We start from the raw sequence: 16,678 nt of genomic DNA on the forward strand, positions 1-16,678 counted from the left end.
ACTTACAAATAAATGGTGTCTCGCAGTTTGAAATAGAAGGAATAAGACTATATTTGTCAAATTACGATTACAAGCCGTAAAAAAACATATTTATGTGATCAAAAATTTTATTCATTTAAGCGCTTTTATTATAAAAATATCTTTTTTTTACGGCTTGTAATCGTAATTTGACGATTATAATCTTATTCCTCAATCTATTCCGAACCTGAGAACACCATTCATTTGTACGTATAAGCTATATAACTTGTATTTTGAAGCAAATATTTTTATGAACAAATAAACTTTAAAAAATTTTTTGCATTTTTGGTCTTTATCTAATCGTCCCTGAGTTCATTTGTGTACGTACTTTAAAAGTGTAAAAGGATTATCAATTCTGTAAATTCAATTCGAAATTAAATGATTAAACAGAATGTCGGTAAAACACATCCCAGTGAACACAGTAATATAGCAGCAGTGTAACAGCAATGTAACCGAATATAACAGGTTACGTTACTCTGAAATTACACGTAACTTACATGTAAGTTACAATTTCCGACTCAGCAATATAACATGTTATAATTACATGTTATCTAACCGTTACACAACAGTTACAAAGAAAGATAAAATAAAATAAAAATTTCATTTTTTTTAAATTATTTTTATCAACAGCACATACTACATTTAGAATAAATTTTTATTAATTAATTAAATTTAAATTATGTAATTTTTTATTTTATTCTTACTTGTTGCTGCTGGGCTAGGTTTGAACCCGGGACCTTAGGATGACGAACCTTGTACTCTACCTGCTATGCCAATTTGACTCATCGATATGGGTACTTGTTATTGTCTACATATACTTATATGTTATAAACTGACGCAACTATATTATTTTTTATAAAAGCAATTAAATTTTGCAAAACATTAAAAATAAATAGCATTAATTTATTTACTTATAATTTTATTGTTAAATTTATCTTTTTTTATAACCTTAATAATTTGATGAAAATTGCAATCTATTTAGCACTAATCTTTGAAGCGTTCAAATGATTAATTAGATGGTTAACTGTATAGATCGTAATTCTAAGAAAAATTGAATAGTATACATTTATTATTCTGTTTTTGCAGCACATGATGAATTTCGATTTTGTGCATTTTTTGTTTGCAGTAATTGTAGACAAACCGTTATTTTTGAAAACATTATCTTTATAATAATTTTTTTTATTATCAAATAGATCTATCATTCAGGATGTTATAATGTTGTCTGATTTCTGAGTCAACTATGACGCATCGTTCCGTAATAACATTGATACGAACGTGTTATGTTACGATTATACAATTTTTGTTGAATAACTGTAACGCCAAAACGATGTACAACAGCTATATCACTTGCGTATAACAAATATTACGTAACAGGTTATTTCCATGTCACATAGCACCTACATATCACAAGAATAACAATGTTAAATTACTTGTAACTTCCATGTTATATTGCCGCTATAAAATGTGTTCACTGGGACGGCTTTAGCATCCTCTTAAGAACTACATGATTCACGAGTACTGAGACCTGTTTTTTTCGCCTGCACTGATATATTGATGCAATAAGTTAAAATAAAACAAATATATATAATATGTATTCAAATTTCGAGGATATATCCTGAAAGTTTCATGTGGATATCTGCAAAAATGGCGGAATTACAGAGAGTTGAGTAAAACGGGATCGAGCGTTCGAGTGCTTAAATTCTACTTGACGCGGCCAGACTCCCGAAAGTTGTAGCCCGCACGAACACAGCATTCTCCTGTGTGTGCTTGTTTTGAGAGACACTGATACTGGTTTTGGGTCTCCATTGTTTGTTGTTACCTCATATGACCCCGGAATTGTCGACTACAGGTAATGTGCAAAATTCGGCTGTTAACAATGTAGAACTAAACTTGAATCTTTAAACGCGTTTTTCTCGAAATACGGTTTTCAAAGACGGTAAACGAGATCTCAAAAACCAATCGATGGATCGTTCTCAAATTTTTACACAATACTCTCAGAAGTATTCTTTTGTCGGTGACGATTCGATCTTCATTAAAAATTAATAATAAAAAAGAAAAATTTTTCGCTATTTTTAAATTTTAATTTTAACTTGTCGCCATTTTGTAACAAACAACAAAATCGACAATCAGCAATCGTCACCGACAAACCACTACTGTTAGCTTAAAAACACCATTTTGTTTTTTTGTTTCAAATGGATTGTTTAAGCGGGAGAGTGGTCAAATGCGTTTTTCGAAACCTCGATATGTGCCGGCGGCCATATTTTTTTCCATTACCATTTTTTAATAAAAAATTTTTTTAATATTATCAAAACACAAGTCAATAATCACACAAAATTTTATTAAATTCCCACTACCCGTTTAGCAGGAATAAAATGTCAAAATTAGGCCTGTTGTTTGGTCGTCTAGGTAGGTGTAACTCCATTGTCTTTTTATAGATCAGATAATACTTGATTCTATTTACACTTGGTATAGTGTTTTTTAAATAATATGTAAAGTTTCCAACTCATCATTAGAAACTTTCACACCAACTTTATAATTTGAAAACTTAATAAAAATTATTAAATATTTAACAAAAAATAATATGCTGAAATTTTTATTTATTCAATAATTTGCAATAAATTAAAATTTAAAAACTTATAAATTCAAGAATTAAATTTATATCTTTTCTAGAGTTCGATCAGATTTTTCAATTTTAATCACTGTGTGATGTATAAAACACATTTACAATATATAAAGAGAATTCAAGAAATTGTATGACAATACCGAAGAGCGAGAAGGCCAGCGTGGAATTCAGCGGCGTACAGGCAGTCTCGCGTGCAAGTGTCTAGAAGTTTGCCATCACGCGCGAGATATTTGTTGTTGCAAGTGTGTAGCGCGTAATGACCGCCCTCGGATTTGGAATGATTCCCGTGACTGTCATTGTCACCCGTCGTCGGACGAAATTCCAAAGTAAACAGAGTGTCTTCACCCCAGGGTACTGGTGCGTCCACATGGATCTCATCCTGGGTGGCGCTCAAGTGTGCGAAACGTTTTCTTCCGGCTGATCGAAGATTCACCTAAATAGTCAAAATAATGCTTGATTAGACTTACACATCAAAAGTTAACTAATTAAGTTAATGTCTAATTGACTTTAAATATAAATTAAAAAATAAGATTTGTTTAATTATTAACCCATAGAAATAAGATATAACGTAACACTCAGACGGGCACACATATAAAAAGATGTTAAATAAATAAATATAAATAAAACCTTTAGTCTAAACTGGAATAATTTTAAGTCTTCTTCAGTCAATAACAAATAAAAATAAATAACGTACATAAATAAAACAACTCAGCTAACCATTTGCTGCCAAATTGTTAACAATAGGGAAATAATTTTTTGCGAAGTAAGATTGTCAAATCCAAGGCCTACACTATCCTCGAGTGCGCTTCAATTGCAATTAAAACTTAATATCACATTCTAACACAAAATTGATTGCAATACTACAGCAGATTTGTTATTAACAGTGAGACATCAAATTGAAGTAACAAATTGACAACATGTTTGTCAATTGCACAGACAGATTTGCATTAAATATTCAGCAAATCTGTGTGCAGCATTTACAACAAATTGACGACAAACCCAAAGCAGATTTGTTTGTAGAAACGACGGCAAATTGACAAAAAACATGAGGTAGATTTGTCAAAAAAAAAAAAAAAAAAAAAAAAAAAAAGGCAGATTAGCAATTGTTACGTCCGGCAGACTCCACAATTTCCCTTCGTCAGAAAAACTAATAATTTACAAAAGAAATTCCGTTTCAACGGTCTCCGATAATTTTTTATACGTCTAGAATTAGTCTGTTAGAAACGTAATGACATAGATGGACGAAACGACCAAGTAGATAATTCCGACTCCTTTTGAATATTGAGTCAACAAATAATAAATTCTGAAGATATAAATTCAAAAACAAACATGGGATCTAAGCAAAGTTTCACGTTTCCTTACAAAAAATGAGCAATAAAGTATCTAAACATAAGCAAAAAATAAATAACCGTTTCCTCCATTTGCAACCTATACCGTAGCACGTCTAGCACGATAGAAAAAAATTATTTATCTCTTAAACCCAAAGGGAAGATAACCTACGCGATAGGTCAGATCCCTTCGATAAAATTGAAAGAATGTGGGAGGAAACAGAGAAACTTTCGACAGAGTACTCAACGTATGATTAGTCAAAAAGGAAAAACTATTTTTCCAATAAGAAAACGTAGAATTCACTCACCACACAATCCTGAAAAAGAATCCTACCAATTAGAATATTTGAACCACCTACATCTGGATCCTCCCCTTGTAAGACTCTGTATATATAATACCAAATCTTGAAGAGAACGTTCGTTAGTAATAATAGTCAGTAATAATCAGTTGGTCATGAGTTGTCAGTAGTTAGTTAGTTGTGAGTTCAGTTACGTTTAGAGTTTTAGAGTTACGTTTTTGGAGTTAATTAGTAGGTAATCATGTAGAATCAGTGCGCAAGTAAACTTTAGTGCCGTTCCATCCGGTCAAAAAATCCCTTCGATTCCAACGGATTTATTCGAGAACCAGTAATGAGTAAGTCCCACAACCACAATTTCTTTGTTTTTTCGTTACTCATCTACTCCCTTCCGTTTTAATTTTTTAAGACACGTTCCTATTATTTTATAAATAATTTCCCACTTAGTGTTCCTCGACCCTCCTCTCCAGCTACCACCTTCGAAGAACTTAGTGTTCCTCGACTCTTCTCTCCAGCTACCACCTTCGAAGAACTTAGTGTTCCTCGACTCTCCTCTCCAGCTACCACCTTCGAAGAACTTAGTGTTCCTCGACTCTCCTCTCCAGCTACCACCTTCGAAGAATTTAGTGTTCCTCGACCTTCCTCTTTGCCTCCAATTACTGAAGAACATGAACACGTTCTTCAGATATTCCCAACATATTCTTTTTCTAGTTCACCTCCTCTTTCTTCAAGTTACTCTCTCATAAGTTCCACTAAATCCGAAGACATTCCACCCCCACTCTCCCCCGCTATGCTTTATCCTCTTATGACTCCAAGCATCTCTGTTTTCCCCATCTAACCATTTAATAAACCCTTCGTTTATTTCTTTGCTCCGCGTTTACCGTTAATACTGTAGAATTAAAAACAAAAATCTCTTTGTTTCCCATTCTCCGCCCACTATATACTTATTTAATATTTATACAACTATATTCATACTCACTATGCGTCTTAAATTTAATTATACCGTTATTACAAAATTGTCAAATCACGACTTCAGCGCTTATTTGTATTTCTTTTTATTTTCATTTTTATTTGTTATTAGAATAAATACTTTTGTTAATTTTATGTAAAATTTTATCATTTATTTTAATTAATAACGACCTCGCCTATCCCGAACAAAGACTGCATCTGATCCGATCCCGAGTTAAAGCGATTCAATTTGTTGACTCGAAACTTGGACCGACGGACGTATGACTCGAAACGGGTTATAGCGGGCCTATCGGCACGTTGACCTATATTTTTGAGTCATAAAAAGTGCGTTCGATCCGAGGCACATACCCTCTCTTAAACTGTATGCCTACGGGAATTCTTCCCTGCCTTACCTGTTCTCCCTGAAGTATCCTTCCTATCGAATAAAGAGTTAAATCCTATAAGGCTGGACGTAACACAATAAACTATATTATGTTTATAAAGTTAGCACCCCCATTTTGAAAAATGAGTAAACTTCCGTCAGACCCCCGATTTTTTTGAAACTACGTATTTTTATGTATATTTTGGCACGTTGATTATGAATATGATAGTGAAAATTGGCGCAAATTTGATTTTCATGGCGAAAAGCATAAAAATCACGGTTTTTTCCATTTATTATCTTAAATAATGGAAATTTCAAACAATATTTCAGATAAAAGTTGTAAATCTTATTGAAATACACATTTGTTTTATTGATTTTTGCCATAAAGACAATAGTTTTTGAGAAAAATGACGTTAAATGTTCAAAACTTTATAAAACTCATTTAACACAATTCGAGTTTTATTAGTTAATATTGTTAGTTAATAATGGAAGGGGGTGCGGCAAAGCCTGTTTTTCGCCTACGTGTTTTCTGTATTACATGAGTTTGGACTTTCCACGCGTTGCGAGGTTCAATCATACCCCCCCTCCCACCCCCGTCTTGCTTACAAAGCAAAATGACGTCCACGCTTGTACTGTCCCAGGTAGCAAGGTGACGTTAATACGACGTCAATAATTCGTCATTTAAGGTCGCAGACGTCATGTTACCAAATTAAGACGTAATAGTAACGTCATTTTTTGACCTATTAATTACGTCAGTCATTTATCCATCCTATAACGTATTTCCGACGTCATATTCTTGACTAATTAATAACGTCAGTTAATTGATCATTTTACGACGTATTAATAAGATTTTATTAGTGACTAATTACTGACGTTAACTATAATTCTTTGTAATAATTGACGATTTGACCTCAAATGACAAATTATTGAGGTCTAGTGGACGACACCTTGCTACCTATAACTATCATTATTTAAAGATTGGTTAATAAACAACATTATTAAAATTAATATAATATTTTATATAATTAATACTATCAATATTTTAGAATCATCCCAGGCAGCACATAATATTTATGATAAATATTTATTAATATTTATTAATATATATTTTTTTAAAATATTATATAAATATTTTACACATATTTTATATATACGAAAAAAAAATCTTTATTCAACATATTAAAATATAAATTAAATATTTTATATAATATTTATGATAAATAAAAGATAAAGATTTGTATAAGTAATATTTTGTAAATATTTATAAATATTTCATAAATATTTTTATAATATTTATGATAAATTTTTATGATTTGTTAAATCTAAGACCACAAAAATATTTATAAAATATTTAGATAAATATTTATAAAATATTTAAATAAATATTATAAATATTTTATAAATATTTTATAAATATTGCGTTTTGTCTGAGGTATAATTTAGCTTTATCAAAAGAACAGAGCAAAAACATATTTCTATAAGTTATTCCACATGTTATTTTGCATATGTAAAAATCAGAAAAAAAAACTGTAAATTTATATTTATTTATAAAAATATTAGTTAACTACAAGTTTCATGTTTCTCGCATCTATTGAACTGATCTATAACAAATATGTATTCATGATCATCAAGTGTTCATGGATCATCACAAAGGGCTAAGTAGCGTACGATCTTCGAAGTCAAGCAACGTCGACGGTGGTTCAGAGTTGGATGGGTGACCGCGGAAGTTAGGCAATTCCAAACGTGACTATGGTGTGGTGGGTCGTGATGTTTGTTGAGAAACAACCTAGATTTTTTTTTACATTATAATTATGTTATTTCGATATTTTCATAATGCAAGTACTGCATATATAGGACATGTACCCGAAATATTTTCTAAAACGTCAAAATAACGGCTTTTACTACCTGGGATAGTCATAAAAATGACGTTAAAATGTCGTCTTTATTAAATGTAACCTAAAAACCTATGTTTTTTTATAAAAATAACAATAAAATACCGTTAAATGTACGATACTAGCTTCTTGAAAATGACGTCAATAATATGAAAATAATGACGTATTTTTGACGTCAATATATGACGTCGTTAAGATGAGACAAATGTACGTCAGTTTTACGACATTTAGACGTCATTTTATCTCGACATTATGACGTCTGGTTCGTCATAAAATGACCAAAAAATGCCGTCAATTAGACGTCACCTTGCTACCTGGGGTACCATATTAGTTTGCGACTTTAAATTTGAAATTGTGGCCAAATAATGACTTCAAATTGTTTAGGTTAGGGTTAGGTTAGGAAAGAATAAGGGGAGAGGGCGCAGGGGCTCCGCCTTTTCCCCGCCCACACGTTTTCAGGTGCAGAAAACACGTGGACAAAGGAGGAGCTTTACATCTTTCGGTATTAATAAAATTAACTAATAAAACTCGAATTGTGGTAGATGAGTTCTATGAAGTTTTGAACATTTAATGTCGTTTTCCTAAAAAACCATTGTCTTTATGAAAAAAATCAATAGAACATAAAATGTGTGTTTCTATGAGATCTATAAGTTTTATCGGAAGTATTTTTTGAAATTTCTATTATTTACAGAAATAAATGGAAAAAATCGTAATTTTAATGGTTTACGCCATAAAAATCAAATTTGCGCCAATTTTCAATATCATATTTGTAATCAGCGTGCCAAAATCGGGGGTCCAACCTATACGGAAGTTTATCCTGAAAAATAAAGAAATCAAAGTTGTGTTAGATTGTGCTAGGCTTGTGCTACGTTGTGTCGCAAACCACATTTCGATATCCCACAGAATAAAGCAAAAATTGAAAAAAATTGTTTTTAAGGCCCAACCCCGCCATTTTGTCGAAATAAAAAAAAAACAGTTGTGCTAAATTGCGCAGAGGGTGGTAACTGAGGGTGGTAAAAATTGTAGTAACTGCCGCAGAGCATAGTTCAATAACGTAATTAGTTTATTAGAAGATCACAATTTAAAAAAATAACGGCAGTACCGCCATTTGGAAAAACAAAAAATTAAAGTTGTGCTAACTTGTACCGCAAACCGTAGTTCAATAACGCAATTCTAATAAACTAATTGCGTTAACTATGGTTTGCGGCACAAGCTAGTACGAGTGAATCCCAGATGCGCACAGAAATAAACGGAGGCTTCCGTTCACACAGCAGGCTGAATGAAACGGACACAGTAACAAATGCGCACAGACAAAATGCGCACGGACCAAATGCGCACAGTCGCAAACCCATGTGGTGCAGAGAATGCTTTACACACACACGCACGCACGCACGCACGCACGCACGCACGCACGCACGCACGCATACACACACACACACACACACACAAAACGATATATGTTTGGATCGTTTGTTATGTGCGGTGCGATTCGCTTTATGCAAACATTCTCGATAAAGAAAAATAATTATATTATTTCAAGTGTTATATAAGCGTTTAATTTTTACTTTATATTGTATAAAAATATATTAATATAATGGAGAGAAATATAATAAGTTATAATAATTATAGAAATAATGAAAATTAGTAAAAGTATATTAATATGCGGTAATACATATAAAATATATGTATATGTACATATAAAAATATATATTCTCAATTTGTTTATTCTTTCTTGTTTGAGTATAAATATTGAATTGTTATAAATTTGCAATTATTTTTTATATTTGGGAAAGCAATTAACGTGACGATAAAACTTTGTTTTTATAATACATTTTAACTAAAAATAGATATTTACGGTATAATATATTATAATACATACATTTATAAAATTTTATAACACGTTTGATAAGTTTTTACGATAAATCGTATAATAAATCTGATGCACCGTTTGATGTGATAAATCTAAGGTCAGATTAGGGTTAGTTATTAGTTCATCCACATACGGCACATACTGTTCGTTACATGTTCCATTTATCTATGACAAACTGTGTTCGAGTGTGTTAATTCGTGTCGATGTATGTCTCTTAAAAGGAAAGCAGCCTAGGTCAATAGTTTCTGAGATTAAAGTCCGCGATGCTAAAACTTGGTCCAAGTTTGCGGTCCGGGAAATGTGTAGCCAATCAACTTGCAGATTTTAATTTACTTATGTATAATTATATAAGTATACCTATAATTAGTATACAAATAAGTATACAAATAATTATATTAATAAAGTTAATGTCACTAATAGTTGTTTAATTAATTCAAATTTTTGTTTTGAAAGTTCCGCGTGAATTGTGCGATTTTCTACTGCGCATGCGTACCACAAGAACTTCCTTTTAGAGGCGTAAAGTAGGGGTAATAAGATGAAACTATCGAAGATTTTCTTGTTTGGAGATTTCTAGGACATTCCTAAAAACCCATTAAAGAAGTTTAAAAAACTTCGATTAATACTCCTATCAAATTGTCAAGTAAAAAAAAAAACAATCTTCGATGTAGATCAAAATTAATGTAATCTATGACCTAGATCAAATGTATGAAAAATGATCTGTGATCTGATCTAGATTTAATATTTTGATAAAGATCTTGATCTGATCAAGATAATTTATTTAATAATCTATTACAACACTGGTTAGAACAAATCAAAACTGTCGGGAAAAGTCGGTTACTCGAAAAAATACAATTATTAACGAAGTTATGTATGTAGCAATGACTAAATTATGTAAAACATAAACGGTTTTGTAAAAGCTTTATCTCGCGGAATCTCAAAACGCAATAAATAGCTAGGTAGATACTAGAGTATAGGATGTAATATAATTATAATATTACAGCAGTATGACTTTTCCATATTAGCAACTATATAATAAGATATAATATAAATATTATCGAAATACACTAGCGCAAAAAGAATGGAACAAAAATTTTGATCAAATTTTCAGACAATCTTGAAAGTGACGCAATTTTACGAAAAATCATCCAGATTACATAAACTTTGTTTTAAATTAAAGGACAAAGACTCTACTTCCCAGCTAGCCAGGCCTATTAAAATCACATATCGTGAAAGCTTTACAGCAAGGATTGTTTCAATTTTGACAACAATTTTATGACAAGTAATTGTCTGTTGCTTTGTTTTCTAAAAGTTTCGAGCAAATTTACGGCAAAAGTTTTCATCACACAATGCTGCAAATAACAGAGAAAGACTTGTACATAAATATTACGTATAGAAATTACAAGATTTGTTCCGACACGATAAAATGCAAAATTTAAGCAAATAACAGAGCAAACCTTGCTACACGACATGACGATAAATTTATGGCAGAAACAGGAAATCTTGTTAAGCACAGAATAACAGCAAATTAGTAGCAAGAACAAAATAAAACTTGCCGAGCATGCTTTCGCAACAAAATTGCGACAAGGTGTGTCCATAAACAGCTTAGTTTTTGTTGGCAAGGCTTGTCGCAAATAGTATGACGCACATTTTATGTAAATAACAGGGTTGCATTATCAGGTTTTAAACTTTATTTCTGACTTTACTATCTATCTCGAGATGGCGCATTTCTCGTGAAAAAGATTTACCTACTGGATTAATAAAAGGGGCTCGTTGAGAACAGAGAACCAAGTACGATTGCACCATTCACATTTGATATTGGACTAATCAGTCTAATATTTCAGTCTAATAATCATTTTTGTTGATCTAAATTTCGACAATATTTGTCCTGTTCTTGCCACAAATTTGCTATCATATTGTGCATAGCATGGTTTGCCTTGTTTTTGCTACAAATTTGCTATCATATTGTGTACAGCAAGGTTTGCCTTGTTCTTGCTGCAAATTTGTTGTTATGCTTTACTAGTAAATTTTACCCTGTTATTTGCATAAAATATGCGTCATACTATTTACAACAAGCCTTGCTAGCAAAAGCTAAGCTTAATGCGGACACACCTTGTCGTAATTTTGTTGCAAAGGTTTGCTCGAGTTTGCAGCAAACTTCGCGCAAAGTTTGCGTCATTTTGCTAGCTAACTTTAAGAATCCCTAGGCGAAAGTTTGATTTGTTAAGTATGAACCTTTTGTATCGCATGAAAACCAAACATGTTTTTCTTAATTGAAAAAAGTAAAAGTTTGTTATCATTTTTTACAAGTTTCTCGTTAAAATCACGCTAATATTAATCCAGATTCTTAAAGTTAATTCTTTTCTAAGCAATTAAAAAAACATGTTGATACAATGTTTTTTGTTGATTATACACGAGTTTGAAATTTGTACTGCATTTTAGGGTATTTTAGCGAATAAATACAGTATTTTTTGGATACCTTGAAATGGTATCAATATGATATTGCATATTGATTTTATTCGTGTTTAACTCAACCATACTGCCGTCATCAGAGTGACCTAATGTGCACCACGTGGAGGTTAATGATCGGATGCTTAAATCGTGTGCTTAAATAGCCAAATGAAGGCAACGTGTTGTCATTTTGCTGTCACTATTCCCTATTAATTTCATCAAACTAAAACCAAGATGTTTCCTCAAACTGTCTGTTGTTCTGATATTATGTAAAATTCTTCATTAAAATTCAACAAACTGACGGCAAGTTGTCTACATGCATGCACAATTGCTATCAATGTGATAAGTTTATTATTCCTCAATGCATGCACTTACAATTTCATAAACTCATGAAGGTTATTTGCCCTCCTGATGCTAACTTTCTTCCACGTTAAATTACAATGACAGCAAATTGTGGGCAAGTTCACAACATACATGCAGTGCATTAATTTGCCCGATATGCTCAATCTCGCATGGCTATCTGGGTGGCTTCGAAATTCATCAGTGGAAATTTGCACTTACTGAATATAGTGGATAGCTGACGCGCCAATTTTACTGAAGTCAACAGAAGGTTCGCCATTTTAACAGCCTGTTTAGATCACACATAAATATACAAATAAATATACACATACACAACTCATATATAAAAAATAGAAATTCAAATTTTACTTAAAAAAGAACGATCCTGTTCAGAGCTACATAATGTGTAAAATCCGACCGTTAATCTCCACGTGGTGCACATTGGGACACTCTGATAATGGCGGTATGATTGAGTTAAACACGAATAAAATCAATGTACAATATCATATTGATACCATTTCATGGTATCCAAAAGGTACTATATTTATTCGCTAAAATACCCTAAAATGCAGTGCAAATTTCAAACTCGTGTATAATCAACAAAAAACATCGTCATGTATTTTTTAATTGCTTAGAAAAGAATAAACTTTAAGAATCTGGATTAATATTAGCAAAATTTTAACGAGAAACTTGTGAAAAATAATAACTTTTACTTAAAAAAAAAAAAAAAAAAAACATGTTTGGTTATCATGCGATACAAAAGGGTTACACTTAACAAATTAAACTTTTGCCTAGGGATTCTTAAAGTAAACTCTTTGCTCTTTAATTAAAAAAAAAGTATATGTAATTTGGATGATTTTTCGCAAATTTGCATCACTTTAAAGATTGCCTAAAAATTCGGTCATAATTTTTGTCCAATTTTTTTTGCGCTAGTGTATTATAATGATATCGCAGTAATATTAAAATAAAGTTCACAAAAATAAATCATTATAATGTAACAGTGATATACCATAATTGCATTACTATTTATGTAATATTGCAAGGAATTATTTTAATATTATAAATATATTGTAATTGCATCAATGTATCTGTAATTTCAATGTTATTTATAAATATGCAATACATTAATAATATTTTTTCCATAATATATTTGTTTACAATATTTTACAACATTTTTGCAATATAATGTTACGTATTATTTTAATTTGATTTTAATTACAAATATATTGCAGTTATGTTATATTGCAATAATGCAAATAATTGTAATAATAACTATTAATTATTTAAATTTTAAAATAAATTTAAAATACTTACATAAAAGTTTAAACATTCAACATTAAAAATGCGTAATATATAAGTAATATTTTAATAATATGTTACATTTACAGTATATTGCACTATTACTACAATATTTAATATACGTTATGTGGATATGTAAAATATACCTGCGGTCTAGCAGCGAGGTGCACGAGCCAGTATTCTGTCTCGCCTGGGGCCTTAGCGGTACACTTTAATTCATCTTGACTCGAACCTAAGAAGTAGCCTCTCTGGATGTTTTTCAGAGCCCATCGTCCACTGCCTGCAATTTGTCAGGATTATCGTACCTTAAGCAAAACCGATATATTTTTATCCGTTTATTACAGAACTCCAATTAATACGGAAGTTTTGAATAATTGCCTCCCAGCAAACACAAAGTTACATGTAACGTGCTTGTTAGTTGTAATTTCCCACTCAACAATGTAATTGTAATATAACACGTGTGTTATATTACAATTACATTGTTGAGTGGGAAATTACAACTAACAGGAACGTTACATGTAACTTTGTGTTTGCTGGGCTAACTTGGCAACGCCAAAAAGATAAAAATAGTTGAGACTAATTTTTTCTTCAAGTTGACACAACTGGCAAATTTTATTCAGACAATTACAGTTACGACGTTTCGGTCTCTGCTTTGGACCCTTATCAAGTAATGTACAATCACATATGAATTTGTGACTTGTGTCAGCGAATTGTGATTATAACTGTGAAATTGTATAAAAGAATATTGTGTAAAGTATGAAAAACTTTTTAATACAGAATCATAATTAAATTAAAACGTAAATAATAAAGAAAAACGACCAAGAACTTATTGATGAGATCATCGACACTCAGACCTATAAATTTCTTAATTGTATTACCAATGGTAACCTTCCTCGTTGCTATGGACTTCCGAAGATCCATAAGACGGGTTTCCCCCTCAGAATCATTGTTTCTGCAGTGGGCAGCCCTAATATAATCTAGCTCGTTATTTGCATATCCTACATGAAATTATAAAGAAACCGAAATCTAATATTTGAGCTGGTCTTTGGCAAAGATTATAAAAGACTTGTCAATTGAACCCAATGAAGAATTTGTATCGTTGGATGCAGAGTCGCTTTTCACAAATATACCATAAGAACTGGTACAAAAAGCCATAGAAAAATAGTGGATAGATATTTCCTGTATGTAAAATTTAATCTTTCTCAATTTTTGCATGCAATAGACCTCGTCTTGAGCAACACAAGTTTCAGTTTTGACGGGGTGTTTTACGAGCAGATTTTCGGCTGTCCCATGGGGTCACCATTGTCTCCGATATTAGCAGACATAGTACTGGACGATCTTGAACAGAACGTTTAAGCAAACTCAACTTTAATGTGTCAATGTATGTCAGATATGTGGATGACATTTTTACTATTTTATCAAAAGAATACATTGATCATGTTTTTGACACTTTTAATAACTATCACTCTAGACTAAATTACATGTGAACGAGAATCATCTGGTTCGATTTGTTTTTTAAATATGACTATTAAAAAAGAAAATAATAAATTATTCACAAATTGATTTAATAAACCGACGTTCTCCAGACGTTATGTACTATAAGTTTCTATTCTAGCCATCCTGCAAAGTACAAAACTAATACTATTATTAGTTTAGTCGATCACGCGATACTATTGTCCGACGATAGGTTTCATGAAGCAAATATTAAAAAAAAGTAAAGAACATCCTTAAACAATTGCTTCCCCTCGGACTTAATAGACCGTCATGTCAGAAATAGATTAAAATTTTTTAAACAACGAAAGAATAATTTGCCTAACGTTTCGAGTATAAAATTTGACTTTAAGAAATGCATAATACTACCATATGTCAAGGACAGTAGTAAAAATGTCAGTCACTTTCTAAATAAGTTCGGTTTAAATACTGTATATACAGTTCCAAAAAAACTCAACGAAATAATTAGACGCGGAAAAGACAGAATCGAACACTTAAAAAAAACAAAAGTAGTGTATCGCATTAAAAGTAAAAAATTTTCAGCGTCTTACATCGGACAAACCAAGCGTCATTTAGAAAAACGCATTAATGAATATATGAACAACATAAAAAAACATGAAACTAGTCAATCCGTTGTAAGCTTACATCGATGTTCCAAAAATCATGACTTTAATTGGTCAATACCTACAGTACTACATAACAAAAAACACACTCAAAAAAGAGAAATCGCTGAAATGTTTCTCATAAAAAAGACGACCAATACTTTAAATTTGCAAAAAGACACTGAAAATTTAAATCCGATTTACAACAGAGTCATTAGACACACATGAATGTTTGCCTTTGCTTGCGCTTCGATATTTTTGTTTTTGTCTACCAATCAATCTGACGGTTACTGCTCACCAGTAAAGACCTATATTGTCAACTTCAATATTCATAATATTATCCTTTTAAATTAAACACGCAGTGGTTTCATTAATTATATTATTATTAATTGACACAAATATTTATTGTAACAACACGTAAGTTCTTTGTTGTTTTTCTTGATTATTTACGTTTTAATTTAATTATGGTTCTGTATTAAAAAGTTTTTTATACTTTGACACAATATTCTTTTATACACTTTTATTTCACAGCTATAATCATGATTCGCTGACACGAGTCACAAATTCATATGTGATTGTACATTACTTGATAAGGGCCCAAGAGAGGCCGAAAGTCATAACTGTAATTGTCTGAATAAAATTTGCCAGTTGTGTCAACTTGAAGGAAAAATTAGTCTCATTTATTGCAAATCATCACTGCCGACTTTCAAATTATACCGTTGACTTTGATAAAAATAGCTGTTTTATTTTTATGCTTCATCCAATTCGATTAAAAAATGATTTACGAACTGATATTTCATAATAAAATTACAATGTAAAAATTATATCAATAAAACAATAAAAATGATCGATATTTATATTTCCTCTGATAATTCAATATTTTTTTTTGGCAAAGAAAATATTCATCTTGACTTAAAGAATATTTAAAAAATTGTAGAGCGCAATTGAATTTCACCCAAAAAATGTTTTACTCATAAGCAGAAAATTACTCTAAACAAAAAATTTTATATAAAGTATATTTCTCTTTAAAAACGTATTTTTTTACAAAAGAGTGGATGTGTCATAATTAAAAATAAATTCCTCTATAAGAAATTCTCCTATATGAATCCAAACAACCTCTAAAATAAGATAATATGCTAGAT

At 31.1% G+C, this 16,678-nt stretch overlaps 1 protein-coding gene across 3 annotated transcripts in view; it reads right to left on the reverse strand.

Moving 5' to 3' along the window:
• Nucleotides 1-16,678, reverse strand: part of LOC105837548 (protein singed) — a 162,090-nt gene that overhangs the window by 70,924 nt on the left and 74,488 nt on the right. For all 3 annotated transcript variants that reach the window (XM_036290994.1, XM_036290995.1, XM_036290996.1), the window contains 2 exons: nucleotides 13,590-13,723; nucleotides 2,782-3,074 (listed from right to left, as the gene is read on the reverse strand). In XM_036290994.1, coding sequence (XP_036146887.1) covers nucleotides 2,782-3,074; nucleotides 13,590-13,723 — 427 coding nt within the window. The remainder of the gene's footprint in view (nucleotides 1-2,781; nucleotides 3,075-13,589; nucleotides 13,724-16,678) is intronic.

This window comes from Monomorium pharaonis, chromosome 8 (genome assembly GCF_013373865.1).
Source record: "Monomorium pharaonis isolate MP-MQ-018 chromosome 8, ASM1337386v2, whole genome shotgun sequence".
Classification (NCBI taxonomy): domain Eukaryota; kingdom Metazoa; phylum Arthropoda; class Insecta; order Hymenoptera; family Formicidae; genus Monomorium; species Monomorium pharaonis.